General features: G+C 44.4%; 3 protein-coding genes across 6 annotated transcripts in view; all 3 read right to left on the minus strand.

Moving 5' to 3' along the window:
- Nucleotides 1-785: 785 nt before the first annotated feature.
- pcsk1nl (proprotein convertase subtilisin/kexin type 1 inhibitor, like) lies at nucleotides 786-4,631 on the minus strand. 2 transcript variants are annotated; one of them, XM_029155074.3, is made up of 6 exons: nucleotides 4,491-4,591; nucleotides 4,112-4,181; nucleotides 3,013-3,262; nucleotides 2,583-2,826; nucleotides 2,307-2,408; nucleotides 786-2,219 (listed from the first exon to the last, which is right to left on the minus strand). In XM_029155074.3, the coding sequence occupies exons 3-6, from the start codon at nucleotides 3,161-3,163 to the stop codon at nucleotides 1,829-1,831; spliced, it is 888 nt and encodes a 295-aa protein (XP_029010907.1). In that variant the 5' UTR covers nucleotides 3,164-3,262; nucleotides 4,112-4,181; nucleotides 4,491-4,591; the 3' UTR covers nucleotides 786-1,828. The 2 variants fall into 2 exon arrangements, with proteins under 2 accessions (XP_029010907.1, XP_029010906.1); XM_029155073.3 differs by lacking the exon at nucleotides 4,112-4,181 and having other exon boundaries at nucleotides 4,491-4,631.
- A 467-nt stretch (nucleotides 4,632-5,098) lies between these two features.
- Nucleotides 5,099-10,717, minus strand: sypa (synaptophysin a). 2 transcript variants are annotated; one of them, XM_029155075.3, is made up of 8 exons: nucleotides 10,604-10,717; nucleotides 9,298-9,363; nucleotides 8,166-8,290; nucleotides 7,835-8,033; nucleotides 7,542-7,733; nucleotides 7,081-7,293; nucleotides 6,627-6,707; nucleotides 5,099-6,541 (listed from the first exon to the last, which is right to left on the minus strand). In XM_029155075.3, the coding sequence occupies exons 1-7, from the start codon at nucleotides 10,619-10,621 to the stop codon at nucleotides 6,642-6,644; spliced, it is 879 nt and encodes a 292-aa protein (XP_029010908.1). In that variant the 5' UTR covers nucleotides 10,622-10,717; the 3' UTR covers nucleotides 5,099-6,541; nucleotides 6,627-6,641. The 2 variants fall into 2 exon arrangements, with proteins under 2 accessions (XP_029010908.1, XP_055366101.1); XM_055510126.1 differs by lacking the exon at nucleotides 10,604-10,717 and adding an exon at nucleotides 10,185-10,205.
- Nucleotides 10,718-11,374: 657 nt separating this feature from the next.
- The window catches only part of cacna1fb (calcium channel, voltage-dependent, L type, alpha 1F subunit), a 65,013-nt gene continuing 59,321 nt past the window's right edge, over nucleotides 11,375-17,066 (minus strand). The window contains exons 32-51 of one of the 2 annotated variants that reach the window (XM_029155071.3): nucleotides 16,983-17,066; nucleotides 16,437-16,565; nucleotides 16,267-16,332; nucleotides 15,920-16,011; nucleotides 15,673-15,832; nucleotides 15,460-15,587; nucleotides 15,280-15,376; nucleotides 15,061-15,163; nucleotides 14,790-14,891; nucleotides 14,578-14,708; nucleotides 14,384-14,500; nucleotides 14,191-14,248; nucleotides 13,834-14,044; nucleotides 13,632-13,739; nucleotides 13,400-13,509; nucleotides 13,146-13,258; nucleotides 12,860-13,049; nucleotides 12,694-12,756; nucleotides 12,511-12,614; nucleotides 11,375-12,437 (exon numbers count right to left, since the gene is read on the minus strand). In XM_029155071.3, coding sequence (XP_029010904.1) covers nucleotides 12,174-12,437; nucleotides 12,511-12,614; nucleotides 12,694-12,756; nucleotides 12,860-13,049; nucleotides 13,146-13,258; nucleotides 13,400-13,509; nucleotides 13,632-13,739; nucleotides 13,834-14,044; nucleotides 14,191-14,248; nucleotides 14,384-14,500; nucleotides 14,578-14,708; nucleotides 14,790-14,891; nucleotides 15,061-15,163; nucleotides 15,280-15,376; nucleotides 15,460-15,587; nucleotides 15,673-15,832; nucleotides 15,920-16,011; nucleotides 16,267-16,332; nucleotides 16,437-16,565; nucleotides 16,983-17,066 — 2,430 coding nt within the window. In that variant the 3' untranslated portion in view covers nucleotides 11,375-12,173. Of the gene's footprint in view, nucleotides 12,438-12,510; nucleotides 12,615-12,693; nucleotides 12,757-12,847; nucleotides 13,050-13,145; nucleotides 13,259-13,399; nucleotides 13,510-13,631; nucleotides 13,740-13,833; nucleotides 14,045-14,190; nucleotides 14,249-14,383; nucleotides 14,501-14,577; nucleotides 14,709-14,789; nucleotides 14,892-15,060; nucleotides 15,164-15,279; nucleotides 15,377-15,459; nucleotides 15,588-15,672; nucleotides 15,833-15,919; nucleotides 16,012-16,266; nucleotides 16,333-16,436; nucleotides 16,566-16,982 lie in introns of both variants that reach the window. The other variant, XM_029155070.3, reaches the window with a different exon arrangement.

Below are 17,066 nucleotides of genomic sequence, written 5' to 3' on the forward strand. Positions count from 1 at the left end.
CCCCGTTTTTCGGTCGCTTTCATCGTCTCAACGCTTCGTCGTAGAATCGCCGTTCAACTTTCTAAACGTGTGTCGTCTTTAGGAGATGGGGGCTATTACTTTTCACGTTTTCAGCTTTTCAACTTTTAACGTTATTCAACGTTTTTCGTCGTTTTTTTATTATGGTCGTCTATGGGAATCATCGTTCAACTTTTTGTCAACTTGCCTCTTTTCGTCAGCTTCTGTCATCGTCATACTTTGGCGTAGAAACGTCATTTCAACGTCAAAAGCGTCTATCATCTTTCAGCGTTCTCCGTGTAAATCAGCGTCCTCGTATCTTTTATAGTTTTCGACTTGTGAGCATTTAAATATGGTGTGGTTTTTGTTAAATTTTCAGCTTTTCCATTAGTGTGTATTGCGTCTGCTAGAGTGCGTGATGTCACAGCTACAGTGAGAAGGTGTGCTTTTTTAAGACAGAACTTCTGTCTCTAACTCGTCACTACAGCCACAATTTTTACTCTATCAACGTAATTACTTCACTAAATCGTTGTCATACTTGTCTTCTTTCTAATGATGTGTCCCTCAGACCTATACTTCATTTTCTTTGTAGTTTTAACATTGTGATAACAAAAAAATTAAGTTGATTAGGTTGTTGTTATTGTTGTATTGTAACTGTGGTTAATAACGTTTCTTCAGGTTCCTGTTAAACTCCTACATTGGACAACACAGCAGTTGGTCCATTGTTGAACCTCCCTGAGTCCATTCATTGGTAGATGGCAAGAAGGAACTGTTGTTGATGACTGTGATATTCTGAAAAGTTGTTTTATTTTGGCATTATCATTATTATTTTCTATTCAATTAGGACACACAATTTTTTTTTAATTAAAGGCAATACTCATCACTACTTACTGGACTCAATTTTTCTACATACAATTGCTGTTCTGTTACTTAACTACACTAACAGCTGTTGCTACCATCCTTCTAACAGGTCCACCCATATCATGTCTTCATCATTAATTAGTTTCGTGTGGAGGTGAGATAATATATGAGTCACGTAGAATAGGAGACTCCAGGTGGACACCGTCCTTATCAGTGACAGAAATGACGCTTTTATTTCACCACAAACAGATGAGTGAACACACTGACAAAGCTGAAGTACACGAATGAAACAAAAAACAGAGCGTTGCAGAGTTAATGAGCCATTGCCATGGTTTGTGTCCCCATTCAGCAGTTTCACTCTGATGTGGTAAACTAGGCCTGGTGTCAAAGACCTGATCTGATAGGACGTCTAAGTTTTACTTGCTTTAATCAGGGAAATCCAGCCTTGGATTAATTTAGACAGCATAAAGGGAGCAGCGTATAGGGAAAGCGGAAACGATCGGAATTTAACTCAGCTTTATAAAACGTTTTTAGTAACACACTATAATTGATCCTGGAGTATTTCAGGATCTGTTTGGGAATAGGTATTTTCACTTTTCATGGCATCATCATTTTAACAACAAACCACAAATCACATTTCACCAGAAGCATCAAAAAATTCACAAGAACATAATATTCAAAGATGATGACAGAATGCACGTCCTCCTCCTCCTCCTCATGCTATTCGTTCTCATGCTACTCATCCCCTTCCTCCTCATGCTACTCATCCTTCTTTTAATGCTACTCATTCTTCTCCTCTGTCTCATGCTCCTCTTCCTCCTACCAATTCCCTTTTTCCTACTCAACCTATTCATCCTTCTCCACATTCCACTTTCCTCCTCCTCATTGTACTCTTCCTACTTAAATTCTCCTCCTCTCCTTGTCATCTTCTTTCTGCCCTACCTCATCTCCTCCTCACCTGCTGGCCCAATCACTCCCTCATATAATCTAGAATCTGATCAATCAAGATATGGTGGTCGTAATTCAGGGCTCTCCTCTTGCGCCAATGATTCCCAATATTCAGTTTTTCCATGCTGGTTGTTGCCATGGTATCAATACGCTTCATCCTCTGCAGACCAGTGACAGAGTGGGGAAGCTTCTCCTCATCTTCCTCATCCTCCAGCCTTTTCACCCTGAGGAGGGGGGGGTTGTTGCTAGGTAATGGTCGAGCAATGTCGTCAAGGGAACGTCGGACTCTCCTGTGGATGGATCTATCAGGCTGAGCTGCAGTGACTGAAAGATCCCTTCTCATTCTGCGACCGGGTGACATCACTGGGGTGTTGTTAGGGCCAATGTTGGACAGTATCTGAACAACCAGACGTCTGAGTGGAGATGAACAGATGTTATTAGAGCGCAGGTGAAATTAAATTGTTAAATTAATCGTGATCTATGTCAAAATGTTTTAACACCTCAGAGCCTCTTGATTTAGTCCTGATGAAACCCGCCCCATCTGCTGAAGTCGCCCCAGTCTTGCTCTCTCCAGCAGAGAGTGAGCCAGCTGAGGCTCCATCCTGACACAGGAAACAAATAATGATCAATGAAATTTCAGTTATTGACTGTTACTGTTCACGAGTGGATCATGTTTCAGTTTAGTCATAACATACATAGAGGTTTAGGAGGTCAGACCTTCATGTCTCGTCCTCCTTCTCTTCCTTTTTATACATCTGTTAAATAGTGACATTAACCTGTCCAGCAGGCTCTGAACCACCTGGGGGTCCAAAAGACCCCACCAGGCCCCTGGGGGCCTCCCCATGATCATGGCTTCGGGTGTTTCCTCATAGTCTGGGAGAGCATGGCCCTGGAAGACCTGCGCTGGGCCCTGATCCTCTTCTTCATCCTGCTCCTCCTCAATAACCTGCACATCATCCGGACCAACCAAGTCCGTTCTCTCTGCCTCACTTAGTAGGCGGAGCAGAGCAGACAGGTAGGCTACGGAGACATTTAATTGGTTCATTAGTCACACGATGGTGTTCACAGATTTCAAAATCAAAGTGGCATCAGAGAGCTGAATGGTCAGTCTATAAAATTGGAAATATTTCTAAATGCATATATGCAGTATTTAAAATAAATTGTTTTTTGAAGATGTGATATGTGGAAGATTATTTAACTTTTAACCTGATCGCTGCTCTTCTTTAAGCTCTCGCCTTTGGTCTCTCTCCACCAGCAGTTGCAGTGCTTGATCTAGGCCACGCCCCCTCTCGCCATCTGATTGATAGTATGGGCTATTAGTTCCTCCCCCTCCTTGAGAGGCAGGATATGACATCATCTGATCCTCATAAGGTATCACGTTATGGACGTCTCTGCGCTGGCGTCTGACCCCGTCCACATTCAGGCCACGCCCCCCGCCACGACCTGCAGGCAAGGACTAAAAGGAGGGGCAAAAGTCAGAGATAAGGAACTTAAATGAGTGCTTAATGCAGAGTAGAACCTGGGCAGACTTTGGACTCAAACAAGTCGGAACCTGGGGAATCTGGGGAAGCCACAGGTCTTCAGAGCCGTCCTTCTCCTTTTTCCATGGTACATCAGTACATGGATGGTTTCATGCCATCAGGGCTGACAGGCCACTCGTCTTCTGTCTGGTAAGGTTATGTTGAGCTCTAGCTGTTTATGTCCACTTGTCAGACCATCAATCTATCCATCCATAAATTTGTGATTAAGATCATGAGCACTGCAGCTGCTCCTCTGTTTAACAAAACAGTTTCAAGATGAATCGATACAGATGGATATCTGTGTGATGAGGCTTCAGCAGCGCTACAGGAGGCATAGCAATGAGTCAGAGATGCTGCAGGGTTCAGCTGCCTTCACAGAAACTAAAGCTGTGCGCTATTAGATCCACCTTTATCAACTGCTTCCTGCTCATGATGTTTGTACAGAGGATATGCTAGCTGGTAATTAACCCTGAGGAATATTTGGATCTGAGCAGTTAAAGAGTGTTGCAGAACAAAACATCAGGCATGAGCTTGAGGTAGATGAGAGGATAAAACCACAGGAAATGGACACTCAGCAGCTGCCTGCACACACAGACAGTCTGAAGCTTTCAGAGCCTTGTCATTGAATCTGGCCTGTTATCAATAAACAGGCAAAGGTTGGCATGGCCTGTTTGGACCACATCAACTGTAGAAATCATGTGGTTTGATCAAAAAAAGTGACCATGGTCAGCTGGAGCCATGACAACCTACAAATACCCCACAAATATAGAAAAACATAAACACACCGTTGTCAGGAGTACTCCTTTATGTTGAGTAACCAATGGCTCCGTTGCTGTGGGTTACTGTCTCCTGTCGCTATGGTGACCCCCCCAACACACACACACACACACACACACACACACACACACACACACACACACACACACACACACACACACACACACACACACACACACACACGGACGTTCTATTGAATTCCATTTCTTTTCATGTAACTCATGCTTTGTCCTCAAAAGAGGCAGAGTCACGGAATAAACAGAGCAGTGAATTCACAACTAATAGATTGAATCCAACTTAGATCACACAAAAAAACAGCAGCAGCATTCTACTGCGTCGTGTTAGCATGATGGTGGAGGAGCACATAGAAACTCTCCTCGGCCTTACCTGGGCTGTGTGGATCAGAGCGGTGCTGAGCAGCAGGAGGCTGAGAAACGCCATGCTACTGACTGAACACACACTGAGTCAGCCTGCAGCCGCTCATCTAGATACAGGGAGAGAGAAGAGAAGGGGGAGGGGTCGTGACGGAGGAGCCAAGAGGAGGAGCGGTAGGACATTAACGAACTGGAAAAGCCCGGCTTCATTAGCAAACTGTTACCATAACATTCAGAAAATAACATGGGAGAATCAAACAGAATATTATTAAAACCTAAAAGGATTGATGTGAGGATTCGTCAGGATGAACCGTTCAATGTTCTGGTTGAATGGGAACATTCAGAAGAGGGCAGTGGTCCGCATGGATCAGTGCAGTACTTGGACATGTGTCATAAAACCACCATTAAACAGCATGTGACAGGCTGAGAAGATTGAGATGTGATCCAGGTACCCTGGCAGGTGTACACACTGCCATTTGTGCTTTCAAATGTGAACATCACATTATTATTATGTTATGTATGTTATGTCATAAAATGTATTTTCTCACAACAACTTTATATTTGAGTCTATAGTTTGAAGCAGCATCAGGTCTGAATCAGAACAATTCATAAACACAGTCACAGAGATTATATTTTTGTTTATTGAAATCTTCCACTGAGTACACATCGAGGAAAGGGATGTTTCTATAGTAACAAGTCACACACACCATCATCATCATTATCACTGTCAACACCATCTCCATGGTTACCAATGCTGAATAGGATATTACCTCACAGGAAGTTACACCACAGGCTGCAATGGAAGTCACAATTTAAAAATGAAGGAGATGAAAAAATAAACAGATAAAGAAGAAAAGAAACAGAGGAGAAGCAGGAAGGATGATTATTAAGAAGAGAAAAGAGCCAGAAAGAAAGAGAAAGGACGTGATGGAGGTAAGAGAACCGAGTTAAAGCTAGTGGGTGGTGAGAGAAATCAAAAGGGAAAATAGTTTCAGAGCATGAACAGGTAGAACACACAAACCTGTACAGGTGAACAGGAAGTAGAGTCAGACTGGTTACTGTACAACACGAGCAGAAACACATCACCATGCGGAGAAAGATACAGACACAAAAAACAGCTTCACCTTCCGAAGGACAAAAATGATCCAAAACAAGAAAAAAGCATCAATATTAAACTTTTACAAAGGCAGCTTGCAACTGCTTGTGATTGGCCGATAGAAATTGGCGTGTAGGTGTCCCTACAGAAACGTTCGTCACTCTATTTTATTGTGGTCCTTTTAGAGGTTCGACTTTCATCGAAATGTCTAAGCTTCTTTGAGCAATAGCTATAGTGACCTCTATGGACGGATGTTTCTGCAGAGCCGCATTGTCTCCACAGTTCACCTGTAGGACTGTGACAAAACAAAGCTCCAGCTAACGAGGAGCCATTTAGCGCCAGTTACCTCCATGAAGCTGGAGTCCAGGCTGCGTTTACTATGTCTGCAGAATGACATCACTTCCTGTGTTGATATTTACATGCAGCAAGACAACCAGCAAACAACTGGGAGGTGATGCTAAAGGACGCAGGCTTTGTTATTTTCTGACTCAGTGTAAACACAGTCTGAGCAGCTTCAGTCTGGTTTCATGGGGGAGGTGGGGCATCCCATGAAGGCGTGGCAGAGATTCATGGCTCAGTGGTCTGGAAGTTAAGTCCATGTGCTATGACTCAGCTTCCAGACAGCCTCACCTGGATGACTGAGGAGAATCTGGTTCAATAGTTGAGTCTATATAATATCTGGTCAAAGTGATCTATACAACACAAACATACATTCTCTCCACTATTAACTTTAATATTAAACTTCTATTCACATGGTTTCTGCTCATCAGCGTTGCTATTGTTGCTGTTGCTGTTGTTGCATTTATAACTCTCTTTCGTCAATCATTTACATATTAATTTGTTATAGTAAACACCTAATCCCCCTCCCACCCTTTGTTCCATCCCACCCATTAACTTTGCAGCCAAACAGGAGTGTTGCATTGTGGGTAGGTTGCAGGCGACCCACTGTTGGTTCACTCCAATACTTTCTGTGAAAAAACACAAGGGGGAGGACCCTATAAATTCATCTGTAACAACAGACCTACAGTAAATGAGTGAAAGTATGTGCCTCACCTGCTTCCTGTCCTTTTACATCTGATTGGAGAAAGAAGTGGGTGCCCCCTGCTGGGCGTAGCCCTGACCGTACTCTGCATCCTAGGGGAGACGTCAGGAGATCATGTGATGCACAGAAAGTGTGTCGTTTTTGTGCACATGGTTACTACTGTCACATCTACTGTACCATATTCCTGAACGCTTTACATGCCTGAACCATGTTTCTACACCGTCCATCACAAGAAAATATGTTGCTGCCTTAAACTAAGATGAGACTTAAACCCAGGGTTTGCACACAAAACAATTATCTGTTTGCTTGTGTATTATCTGTCCTCGCCTCACCGGTTTACAACACCATGACAGACCGAGTTCAACCAGTAACTGCTGACCAATGCAGGGCCAGTCGCTGGGCTACAGAGGCAGGCACAGATTCTGTCCCAGTGCAGCTAGAGCACATTTAGACCACTGTTATCACCTGGTTGTAGCCTTGCTGGCTGTAGTTGGGTTGGTAACCTCCTTGGTTGCTGGCATATGGGTCTGGTTCGTACTCGCCCTGCTGGCCGTATGCATCTGGAGCAGGCTTTGCCTGAGGAGGAGGAGCCCGCATGAACGGCGCGATGATGCCTGTCTCTTTGAAGACAAACCAGAGGTTTCCAACCCACAGGACCAGGTTTATGAAACCAAACGCCTGCAACAGAAGAAGTCAACAGAGTCTTGTGGCTTGTCGTCACACCAGAACAAAATAGTGTTTTTATAGCTTGTGGTTGTCAGTGTGCTGAACGTTACTGTGTCACAATCCATCTCAGAGCTTTGGCTTATCTTGTTAGAAAAACACATATATTAATAAGTTTCCCACATATGGACACTCAAACTTTGTTTTCACTAGTACAGCCCATATCAGGCACCAGCCACTGTTCTGACTTGTGGATGTCCTACCACAGAAGTGTTCAGACCAGACATGACTGGGTCGTGAACTTCGCGGCAGCGGTTCCCCTCCACGTTGCAGGCAGGGATCGTGGTCTTCACCTCGTCCGGATCGGTTGCTGTCTTCACGTCAGACAAACCTTTGGCCCAGGCCGCCGAGCTTACCAGCCACATGAAGGCAAACACTGCTGTCACACCCAGGTCCTGAAACACACACATATGACCTGTTAACAGGGCAGTTTCCACCTGAAACCCTCAGTGCAAAGACACACACAATCTTATCACATGCTGGACATGTGGCATACAATTAGGGGGCCTTTGTTGTTCTCCTTGTACTTCTCAAAGAAGAAAACGTAGATGCCGAGAGCCACTGTTGAGTAGAGGAAGCCAAAGACACCGATGGTGACGAAGAACTCGGCGGAAGAAGAGTAGTTACCGATCAAGAAGACGCGATCCGTGCTCCCGCCCTTACAGGTGGGGGCGTCGAAGTACACCTGATGGAGTCTGACAGAAGCAGAGCTTAGAATTGAAAACGTTCTCTCATGATGTAATAATAACAAGGGTTTGACTGTATGTTTAATTGTGAGCATCCAAAGATCTGAATCTTATCCTATCTGAGTCTTATGATGTGCTGACCTGAACGGATACTCAAACTCCACTTCTATACTCAGGTCACTGTCTGTTCGGTTCTTACACTCCACTGACATCCGGAACATTCCAGAGTAACTGCCACAGGTGGAGAAGGCAAAGATGGCGAAAAACTGTAAGAGAGGAAAAACTGTGAGCAGTGATGTGGAGATTAGACTAAATAGGAAACACTGTTGTGTGTGTTACCAAACCAGGTACAGTAGACTAGGTAACGAACTTCAATTGAAAATTGGAGGAGCTAATATAGAATGAGTATATGGTATGAAATGAAATTTCTATGTGTCATACAGTAGTTGATGATAAATCTATGCGGAAACGGAAATCTCATATCAGATATTTACAAAACTAAATGACCAAAACGATATCTATATTAGCAAGGGTTGCTACCATTGTATATATTACAAAAAAGAGTGATAAGAACTGTGCATAAGATGGGATATACGGATCATACCAATGTAGCTTTCATACAGTCTATATTGTTAAAATTCTTTGACCCTGACCAACAAATTATTACCTGGTGGAATTCAAAAACTATTTAAAGAAAGAGATGGGGCTATAATTTAAGGGGTCAGTAAATTTAAAAATTCATGCTATACGCACAACCAAAAGATCCAAAAGATTTTGTATTTCTAAGTGGTGTAAAACTATGGAAAAAATTAAGCGAGGACATAAAAAAAGTAATAGAATTGATGTGTTTAAAAATAAATATAAAGGCATGTGTCAGTCAAGACAATCAGGCAAGAACAGGTTCATGATTAATTATTTATTATTTATTTCGGTAACAATTCCTTATTATAATACTTTATGCGCTATGTGTACATGTAAATAATACTGTATGTATAGATATTGATTACAAACCAATGATTACCAATGTGTATGTGTGAAATTATGTGTGTTGATATATTAACTCCTTTTACATGTTTGAAAAAATAAATAAATAACTAAATAAATGCATCTGCATCTGTGTGGAGGTTATATAATCAGGCCTGGGTCAGTAGCATTACATCCACCATCTGACCTGCTCTGTGGCTTGGTTCATGGCTCAGGGATTGTCATATTACAATAAATGTGTGATAAGGACATTGGAGGGTTTATGTTGATGAAGTGCGTTCAGACTCACCCATTCTAAGATCTTAATGAAGCCCAGTGGAACCTTCAAGACCCTGAACTGACCCTGCGCCACCAACTGTAGACATAGACACAGATGTTACATGGAATCAGCAGATGGAAGCTGCTGGAAAGGCAACTTCAAAACAAATCGTGTTAAGGGTTCGACAATATAGATTAATTTGGTTCGCTTCTTCATAAAATTTCTGAAAGCCGGAAATGTGTTGGTCATCAAATGAAACGTGTACTACTATATGCACTATGTACTAGTAGTAGTAGTAATTCCGTCATGAACTGTTCCCTGTTTCTTCTTCCTTCCTTCTGCTTCCCAGGCCGATGCTCTACCTTCTGAGCTACCAGACCACTATACTGTGTGTACCATCAAGAGTATGTCTACTGTATGTACCATCAGTAGCATCAGTACAAATGAAAATCAATGTGGTCAGTGTCCAAATACGACTGACTGGAACATCAATTATCAGTAATCACATTAGTTTCTCTGCGTTCACGTTTCGTCTCATTGTTTACACTCAGAGCAGAACCTGTCGGCAGGTTCGCAGATGATGTCATGACGTCACAGCTGTAGGAATTAAAGAGCAGGTGACGGCAGCTCAGTGATGCTGTGGAGACACTATTTTCTGTTGGTCTCCATCTTACGCCGGCTGAGGAGCAGGCGCAGAGGGCGGAATCTGGTTGTATCCGCGGCAAGGGTTCGGCCAGGAAACGATTAAAAGACGTAGAACCGGACCCGCAACCAACACCCTCCACCTACTCAGCTGCAGCAGCATCAGCACCCCGAGCAGAAAGAAAAAATCCTCTTCCTCTGGCTGCCATTTTACAATCACATGCACGCGCTTACACGCACACAGGACTACACACGACCGTCATGTCATCACGCACCAACATCACGGTTTGCTTTAAGATCTCCTGTAGCCGCAGCGCAGAGTTCTACACGATCTGTTCCTCAGAACCCCCCACGACCCGGTCCTGTCACGCCCCAGAACCGGTCGTCCATAAAGCCACGGCAAAGATACGGGAAAATAATCACACAGACATATAAAAAAAATACTTGAACACCCGCAGCGTCTGATCGTAATCCTACACAAATGCAGGATCCCGATCACATCCACATCCTCACACTGATTCCTATGCAGTTTTAGGCGGTTGCGATCAGTCTTCGCGTCGGGCCGCGTCACGGGGGACAAATACAGGCACGAAACCCTAAGACTATAATGGAACACGGTCCGTCCGGTCTAGTCACGCAGATCAACCGAGAATATGGACAGAATAGATGAAATTACGCGTTTTTTCGCTTGTACCTGATTTACGACGTCCATCCTGCCGCCTGTCGAGAGGAAAGAGCGGAGACGATGGGGGGAGGAGGGCTGGGAGCAGGGGGGGTGCTAGGAGGTGGAGGAGGATGGGGGGGTGGTCTGCTTCTGTGGTTTATTTATTGTACATTTGTTCAGTGCTTGCATGGAGAAGGCCATAGTGTTAATGTCACCTGGACACTGTTAATCAAAGAGGAAGGGACCTGTCAGCAGGGGATGAGGATGAGGAACATGTGAGTCGTGACATGCTGTAAGAAGGACTTTGGTTTGTTTTGTGTTTGGGTTCTATTTTGTACATTTAAGTGTACAAGTCTAATATTGTCCATATGTATATTAACAGAAATCATGAGATTGTAAATAATAAATTGACTCTTATGACCATAAGCTGAATGCTGGCAGGTTCTAATCCTTGCTGAGACTTCTAATAAGCCTTTAAAAAGCCTCCAGTTTGATATAAAAGCTCCATCTTGTCTTCTAGACCTTACAGCTCCTAAAGGTTCTACATGTAGAATGGGAGGCAAAGCCTTTTATCTACCAAGCTAGTCTGTAACCAACTTGCAGTTCAGGTTCTGGTACTGGGAGCAGATTATAGCTTGCTGTGATGGAGCCGATGGTAAGAGCTGAACCTCCTTTACACACTGAGCTGCTCTGTTTAGTCACCTTCCTCCACCGTCATGTCTACAGCGATAATTAACTTTGACTCTCATGTACCTTAGTATAATGTGTAATAGTGTATAAAGTCTGTGAAGGAGTCAAACACCATCTTGCTTTAGTTTATTTGAGGTTTGAGAACCTTTGGGTGAAATCCTGGTTGCAGTAAAAAGCCCTTAACTGTAGAGAAATATAAAATGAAAGAACTAAACTAAAATCAAAGACAATAAAAAAACAAAAAGTAACATTAGCAATTTAACTGTGAATTAATAAAAACATCATTAAAAAATGAAACTCAACCGTTTCACAGTTTGTCGTCTGATCGCAGACAACAGCTCAATGTACGACAATCAAAGAACATACAATGTGACAGAAGAACAAACCCAACAATAAAAGACACAAGAAGGTGTGGTATAAAAACTCTAAAGCGATTAGAAACAGATAATGTACTTTAAACTATCATCTTGGGCCCTGTGATGGACTGGCGATCTGTCCAGGGTGTACCCTGCCTCTCGCCCATTGATAGCTGGGATAGGCTCATGGATGGATAGAGCATGGATGGATGGATGGATGGATGGATGGATGGATGGATGGATGGATGGATGGATGGATGGATGGATGGATGGATGGATGGATGGATATCATCTTGTTTAAATTACACTGTAATTACAAACTGTTGGAATTGGAAACAAAACTGTAACCAAAACAACAAAGATACGCCTTTGAAATGAAATGAAAATCAAAGTGAAGGACAGACACTGGAGAGTCCGACCCCAGCAGAGATGCTTTAGCTTACACTTAAAAGCTACTGTAAACTTAGACACAGTGTGATGCATAGTGGGAACACGTCACGTGGCCCACAGCAGGTCTACGTTGTCCTGGCTTTGTCCTGGTCCCGTTGTTTGTGTCAGAATGACGTCACACAGGTCATCTCGTCCGCCAGCTCCTCCTCGTCGCGGCCCGTCTTCATTGGCTCCTCGTCGCTGTAGAGTGCAGACGGGTCGGCGGCGATGGTGCCCAGAAAAGCATGGCTTCCTGAGCCCAGCAGGTCGCTGGCGGCTGACTCCATCTCATCCACCGTCATGTGACAAGCATCAGCGATCTCCCTCTTGGCAAACGCTACAAACTTCGGATCCCGGGCATATAGACCCAGACCCTCAGAGATTAGAACCTGCAAAGAGAAGAAGGATCAGTGGCGGGTTTGTGATCCAGCCGCTGATCCACCAGCATTGGTGTTTCCTCACCGCCTCCACTAGACTATCGGCCGATCCCCGCTTCTCGCTGAGCTGGGCTCCCAGCTGGGACGGAACCCTGAGGGTGGTGTAGGCCCTGTACGGAGGAGGCGCCCCTGCACAACACACACAACCAACACGTGTGACCAATGTGCTGAGCGTGCTCTAATCATCACAGTGTGTCAGGGTTCCTACCCGGCGTCCCTGCTGGGCTTCCGTACCAGGCTGGTCGAGGGGCGGCGGCAGTCACAGTGACACCTGGTGGATGACACGTTGTTCACACTACACTGGACCAGTGTCCTGCCTCCCTATTACCCACCAAAGACTTTCAAAGACTCAGAGTTAATACCTGGCTTCTTACCTCTTCCGGCTCCTCCCTTTTTGCCTTCCCCCTCAGGACCTCTCCCCCAGGGGGGGCTGCCTTCCTCCTCCACCAGAATGAGAGGGGCATAGAGGAGCCGTCCACGGCGGGGACAAGGGTTGGCCCAGGAAGCTGAGGAAGCCGTGGAGGAACGACTGGAGGAACGATGAGACTCGTAACTGCTGAACGCCTGTGGAGGGGACGTATTAAAGGGAGGAGCCTCGTCCCGCTCTACTGCTGCAGGTGTCTTCAGAGCCAATACATGCACCACATATGTGTGCTGTACCTGTGCATGTCCACGGCGCAGCGGCAGCGTCGGGTGATACGTGCCTGGGATCGGCAGGTCGTCGCTGCTGCCCTGTCTCCTCAGGCACTGGATGTTAAAGGACGGCTTCCTACCTGTTAGACCACAGTCAAACCGAGCGCTCAAAGTGCTTTGACACTGTGACACTGTCACTCACACACTGAAGCAAGCAGGAATCCTATCCACACACCTATCATGCCCCATAGAAACTATAGCCTCTTCCAGCCTCCTCTCACCTGTGGGGGTGGCAGGAAGCAGACGCCTCCGTGTGGTCCTCCTGCCCTCAGCGTAGCCCCCATGACCATCATAGTAATCTCTGTACAGAGGAGCTTCATCAGGGTAATGTCTGCAATCACAAGTATGGTTTAAATAATCAATAAGACAATCTAGTGAAGTAAAGTACTTCATATACACAAAAAATACATGTAGTGAAGTGAAGGTTTGTTATTTGTGAATGGATAGACTGGCCTGTTTCTGGAGGTGATGCTGTCATCATCCTCCTCTCTGCTGTAGTAACCCTGCTCCCCAGAAACCTCCATGTCCTCATTCCCCCAGTATCTGTCCCTTGAGTCCCTCCTGCACAAGGGAGGAAAAGTGTGAAGAAGGCAACTCCACCTCCAGCAGAACCAGGCTTGGGTTGAGGTAAGGGAGCAGTCAGGAAAGGACCCACCTTCCACGACGGTGGTATGACGGCCTCTTCTGGCCGTGGTCCAGAGCACCATTCTTCACTGATGGGTGGCGCTGATGGTAGTTGATAGATGACCTCATGCTGTCTCCACGACAAAGATGCTCCTCATGTTGGCTGCCATTCTGCATCTTGGTGAAAGAACCGATCCGGTGAACCAGACCTCCATTAGACACACTGTCACCACCACCAGGACCTGCGGACAGTTGGGGACTGTCATCTCACATGAAGCCATGAATCAAGCAGGGATGGCTAAGCTAGAAACATGATGTCAGACTTTGTTTAAGCGTAGTAAGAAGAATTGCGGTGAGGGGAACAACATCATGTGACGTTTGTGTTTACCAGTAGGTGTCAGTAACGATCCTCGTTGCTCTGTGTCAGGTCCAAACCCGTTTTCATCCTGCAGAGTTAAGAACAGGACAGGCAGGAAGTTTCAAACTTTAGCATTTTTACATCTAACTTTCATTTCAAAGGACAATTACAATGCTTTAGTCATTTGAATCACAGGTACGTGAAGGAGGATAAAATGTAGAACCTCCAGCAGCTCTTCATCCTCCACCATTGCCTCCTCCTCTTCTTCCAGGTCCTCATTCAGAGCAAGTCGCATCTCTGGACCCAGGTCCTGCAAAGTCTTCAGGCCAGCTTTACAGAGCTACCATAGAAATGCAAGCTCAGTTTGGGAACCACACACAGCTATATGTACAGACATAGAGAGAGTGACGCACGAACCTGGACGGCAGAGGGGTTGGTGGAGTCGGGCTCTCCTTTCAGACCTCCTCTCTCTTTCCTCTTCCTGAATTTCCTGAAGTAATCTTGGATCAGGAAGGTCGCATAAAATTTCCCAACTGTCACCTTCTCCTCTGCAGGAACAAACAGGAAAATTGTATTGTTCACCTCAGTGATTCTTTCAGCATGAGGGCAATGTATTGTAGTATCAGTACCTTCGTGTGGCGGTATAACCTCATCCAGGAGTTTTGGTTTCATTCTTTTCCAGATCTTCTTGATGATCACCCTCAGCTCCTCATTCTCCTGCTCAGGGTTTCCTGAGTTTGGTATAAAGGAGAAGATGTGATGAGTAGCACCAACAACATCACACCACTCTCAAATTTCCAGTTCTTAGATCCTGCAACTTTGCCGGCACCTGCAAAATACAAACCTAGAGAGAAGTACTGTTATGTATTACTGCATTGTTTGTAAGCTGGAGTCTTGTACCTTCAGTCTTGATCTTGAGAGCAGTGCGAACCAGAGCAAAGAGTGTGGCATTAAAGGTCACCATCCCATCAGAGTTTAGAGGCATGTTCATCGCTACCAGACGCTGAGACATAAAGCGACAGAACAATTTCTTGTCTGACAGAGCAACAGCATAATCAGACCACAGCTTTGTTAAACAACAACATCCAGTCACAAGTGTGACAATGCAGCAAATCTCACCTTACAGGCCACTCGGTGAGGACAGAGCTTCCCAAATCCAAGAGGAGGCTGAATCCTTCTGAGCAGAGCTACGACATCCAGATGTTTAATACGACCCCTAGGAGAAGAGAGAACCATCAGTCGCAGTCACATGTCAATAAACCTTCCACAAACACAAGGTACAACAGATGTGAGTCATACTTGGCCTCCGGGTCATATTCAGACCAGATCCTCTTAAACTCATCCAGATGATGTGGCCCCAGAATCGACCAATCACGTGTCAGATAGTCAAAATTGTCCATGATAACAGCAACAAACAGATTGATAATCTGATGGAGTAAAAACATCTGTGTTTAAATAAACAGGAAATACCCATAAACAGTCAATTCCGTGTACATGTTTGCGTGTTCGGACCAGGAAAGCACAGAGCATGAAGAAACTGATGAAGTAAACTATGGCAAAGTTGCTGCCACAGCTAAACTCTTCTCCTGGTTCGTAGTCTGACTCTGGGTCACAACGTTTGCCTGGAAGACTGGCCAACATGATCTCCTGCCACGCCTCACCTGTAGCACACCTGCACGTGCACAACCAGCAATGACACACAGCTTGTAACACTAAGACAGAATGGATCAGGACCTGCAAAGTGACAACAGGCTCTGACCTGAAGAGGAGGAGAACCGCCTGAGGAAATGTTTGGAAGTTGTTGTTTCTGTTGATCTGAGTGTGATCCTGCATTGCTATCTTCCCAAACGTCTGACAGACATAGAACATTCATTTTAAAATACAGCTGGTCGAAGAGACTCAGTCCAGGTGAATTGTAGGTGATGCTAATGCCAGGACTCTGCTGGAGGTTTTATCCTGGTGCTACTCAATTAGATGCTGTGTTTTTCCAGAACTCTACCGATGTATTGTTCTGTATTTCAAAATGCTCAGCACTGTAAAACTGAAGTAAATAGAAAGATTGAAATGTGTATTTCGAATTATGTGAATGACACAGTAGCAGATCACCTGCATGCCGATGACGGCGTAGATGAAGAAGATCATGGCAATGAGCAAAGCAACGTACGGCAGAGCCTAAACACAGATAAGGAGGGGGTTAGACTTCCCTCCCCCAACCCTTGGAGTAAGGCAGCGTCGCCCCCCCCCCCACCCCCACCCCCATTAACCCCGCCCCTGACCTGCAGTGATTTGATGAAGGTCCACAGCAGCGTACGAATCCCCTCCCCTTTACTCAACAGCTTGACCAATCGCATGACTCTAAAGAGACGGAAGAAGGTGATGGACACACGAGAGCTGTCCTCTCCACTCTGAGAATCAAGATGACACAATGTTCTGATCAGCTGATTACGGTTGATTACGGTCAGCTGATTATGGCCTGTAGCCATCAGCACTGGTATTTTCAAATGAAAAACCTATTATCCTTTATTATTATTATTATTATTATTATTATTATTATTATTATTATTATTATTATTATTATTATTATTATTATTATCCTGTAATAATAATAATAATAATAATAATAATAATAATAATAATAATAATAATAATAATAATAATAATATTTATTATCATTATTATCATTATTATTATTATTATTATTATTATTATTATTATTATTAATAATAATAATAATAATAATAATAATAATAATAATAATAATAATAATAATAATAATAATAATAATAGCTCCAGACACCTGTCCAGAAGTAAAAAGCACTTACGCTGAACTCTGTGACAACGATATCGACCACACTGCCGACCACGATCAAAGCATCAAATGAGTTCCAGGCATCAACAAAGTAATG

The sequence above is a fragment of the Betta splendens genome, chromosome 7, assembly GCF_900634795.4.
Source record: "Betta splendens chromosome 7, fBetSpl5.4, whole genome shotgun sequence".
In the NCBI taxonomy this organism is placed as follows: domain Eukaryota; kingdom Metazoa; phylum Chordata; class Actinopteri; order Anabantiformes; family Osphronemidae; genus Betta; species Betta splendens.

What these genes read in the sequence shown, in the direction of transcription:
- sypa (XM_029155075.3), bottom strand. An exon ending in TCATTAAGATCTTAGAATGG is followed by an intron (nt 8,291 to 9,297) that starts GTGAGTCTGAAC and finishes CCTCTCTTACAG; the next exon opens with TTTTTCGCCATCTTTGCCTT. An exon ending in GCCAGCAAGGCTACAACCAG is followed by an intron (nt 6,708 to 7,080) that starts GTGATAACAGTG and finishes CGTCTCCCCTAG; the next exon opens with GATGCAGAGTACGGTCAGGG.
- pcsk1nl (XM_029155073.3), bottom strand. Translation starts at nt 4,544, where the DNA reads ATGGCGTTTCTCAGCCTCCTGCTGCTCAGCACCGCTCTGATCCACACA. An exon ending in CTCTGATCCACACAGCCCAG is followed by an intron (nt 3,263 to 4,490) that starts GTAAGGCCGAGG and finishes CCCTCCTTTTAG; the next exon opens with TCCTTGCCTGCAGGTCGTGG. An exon ending in TAAAGAAGAGCAGCGATCAG is followed by an intron (nt 2,827 to 3,012) that starts GTTAAAAGTTAA and finishes ATGTCTCCGTAG; the next exon opens with CCTACCTGTCTGCTCTGCTC.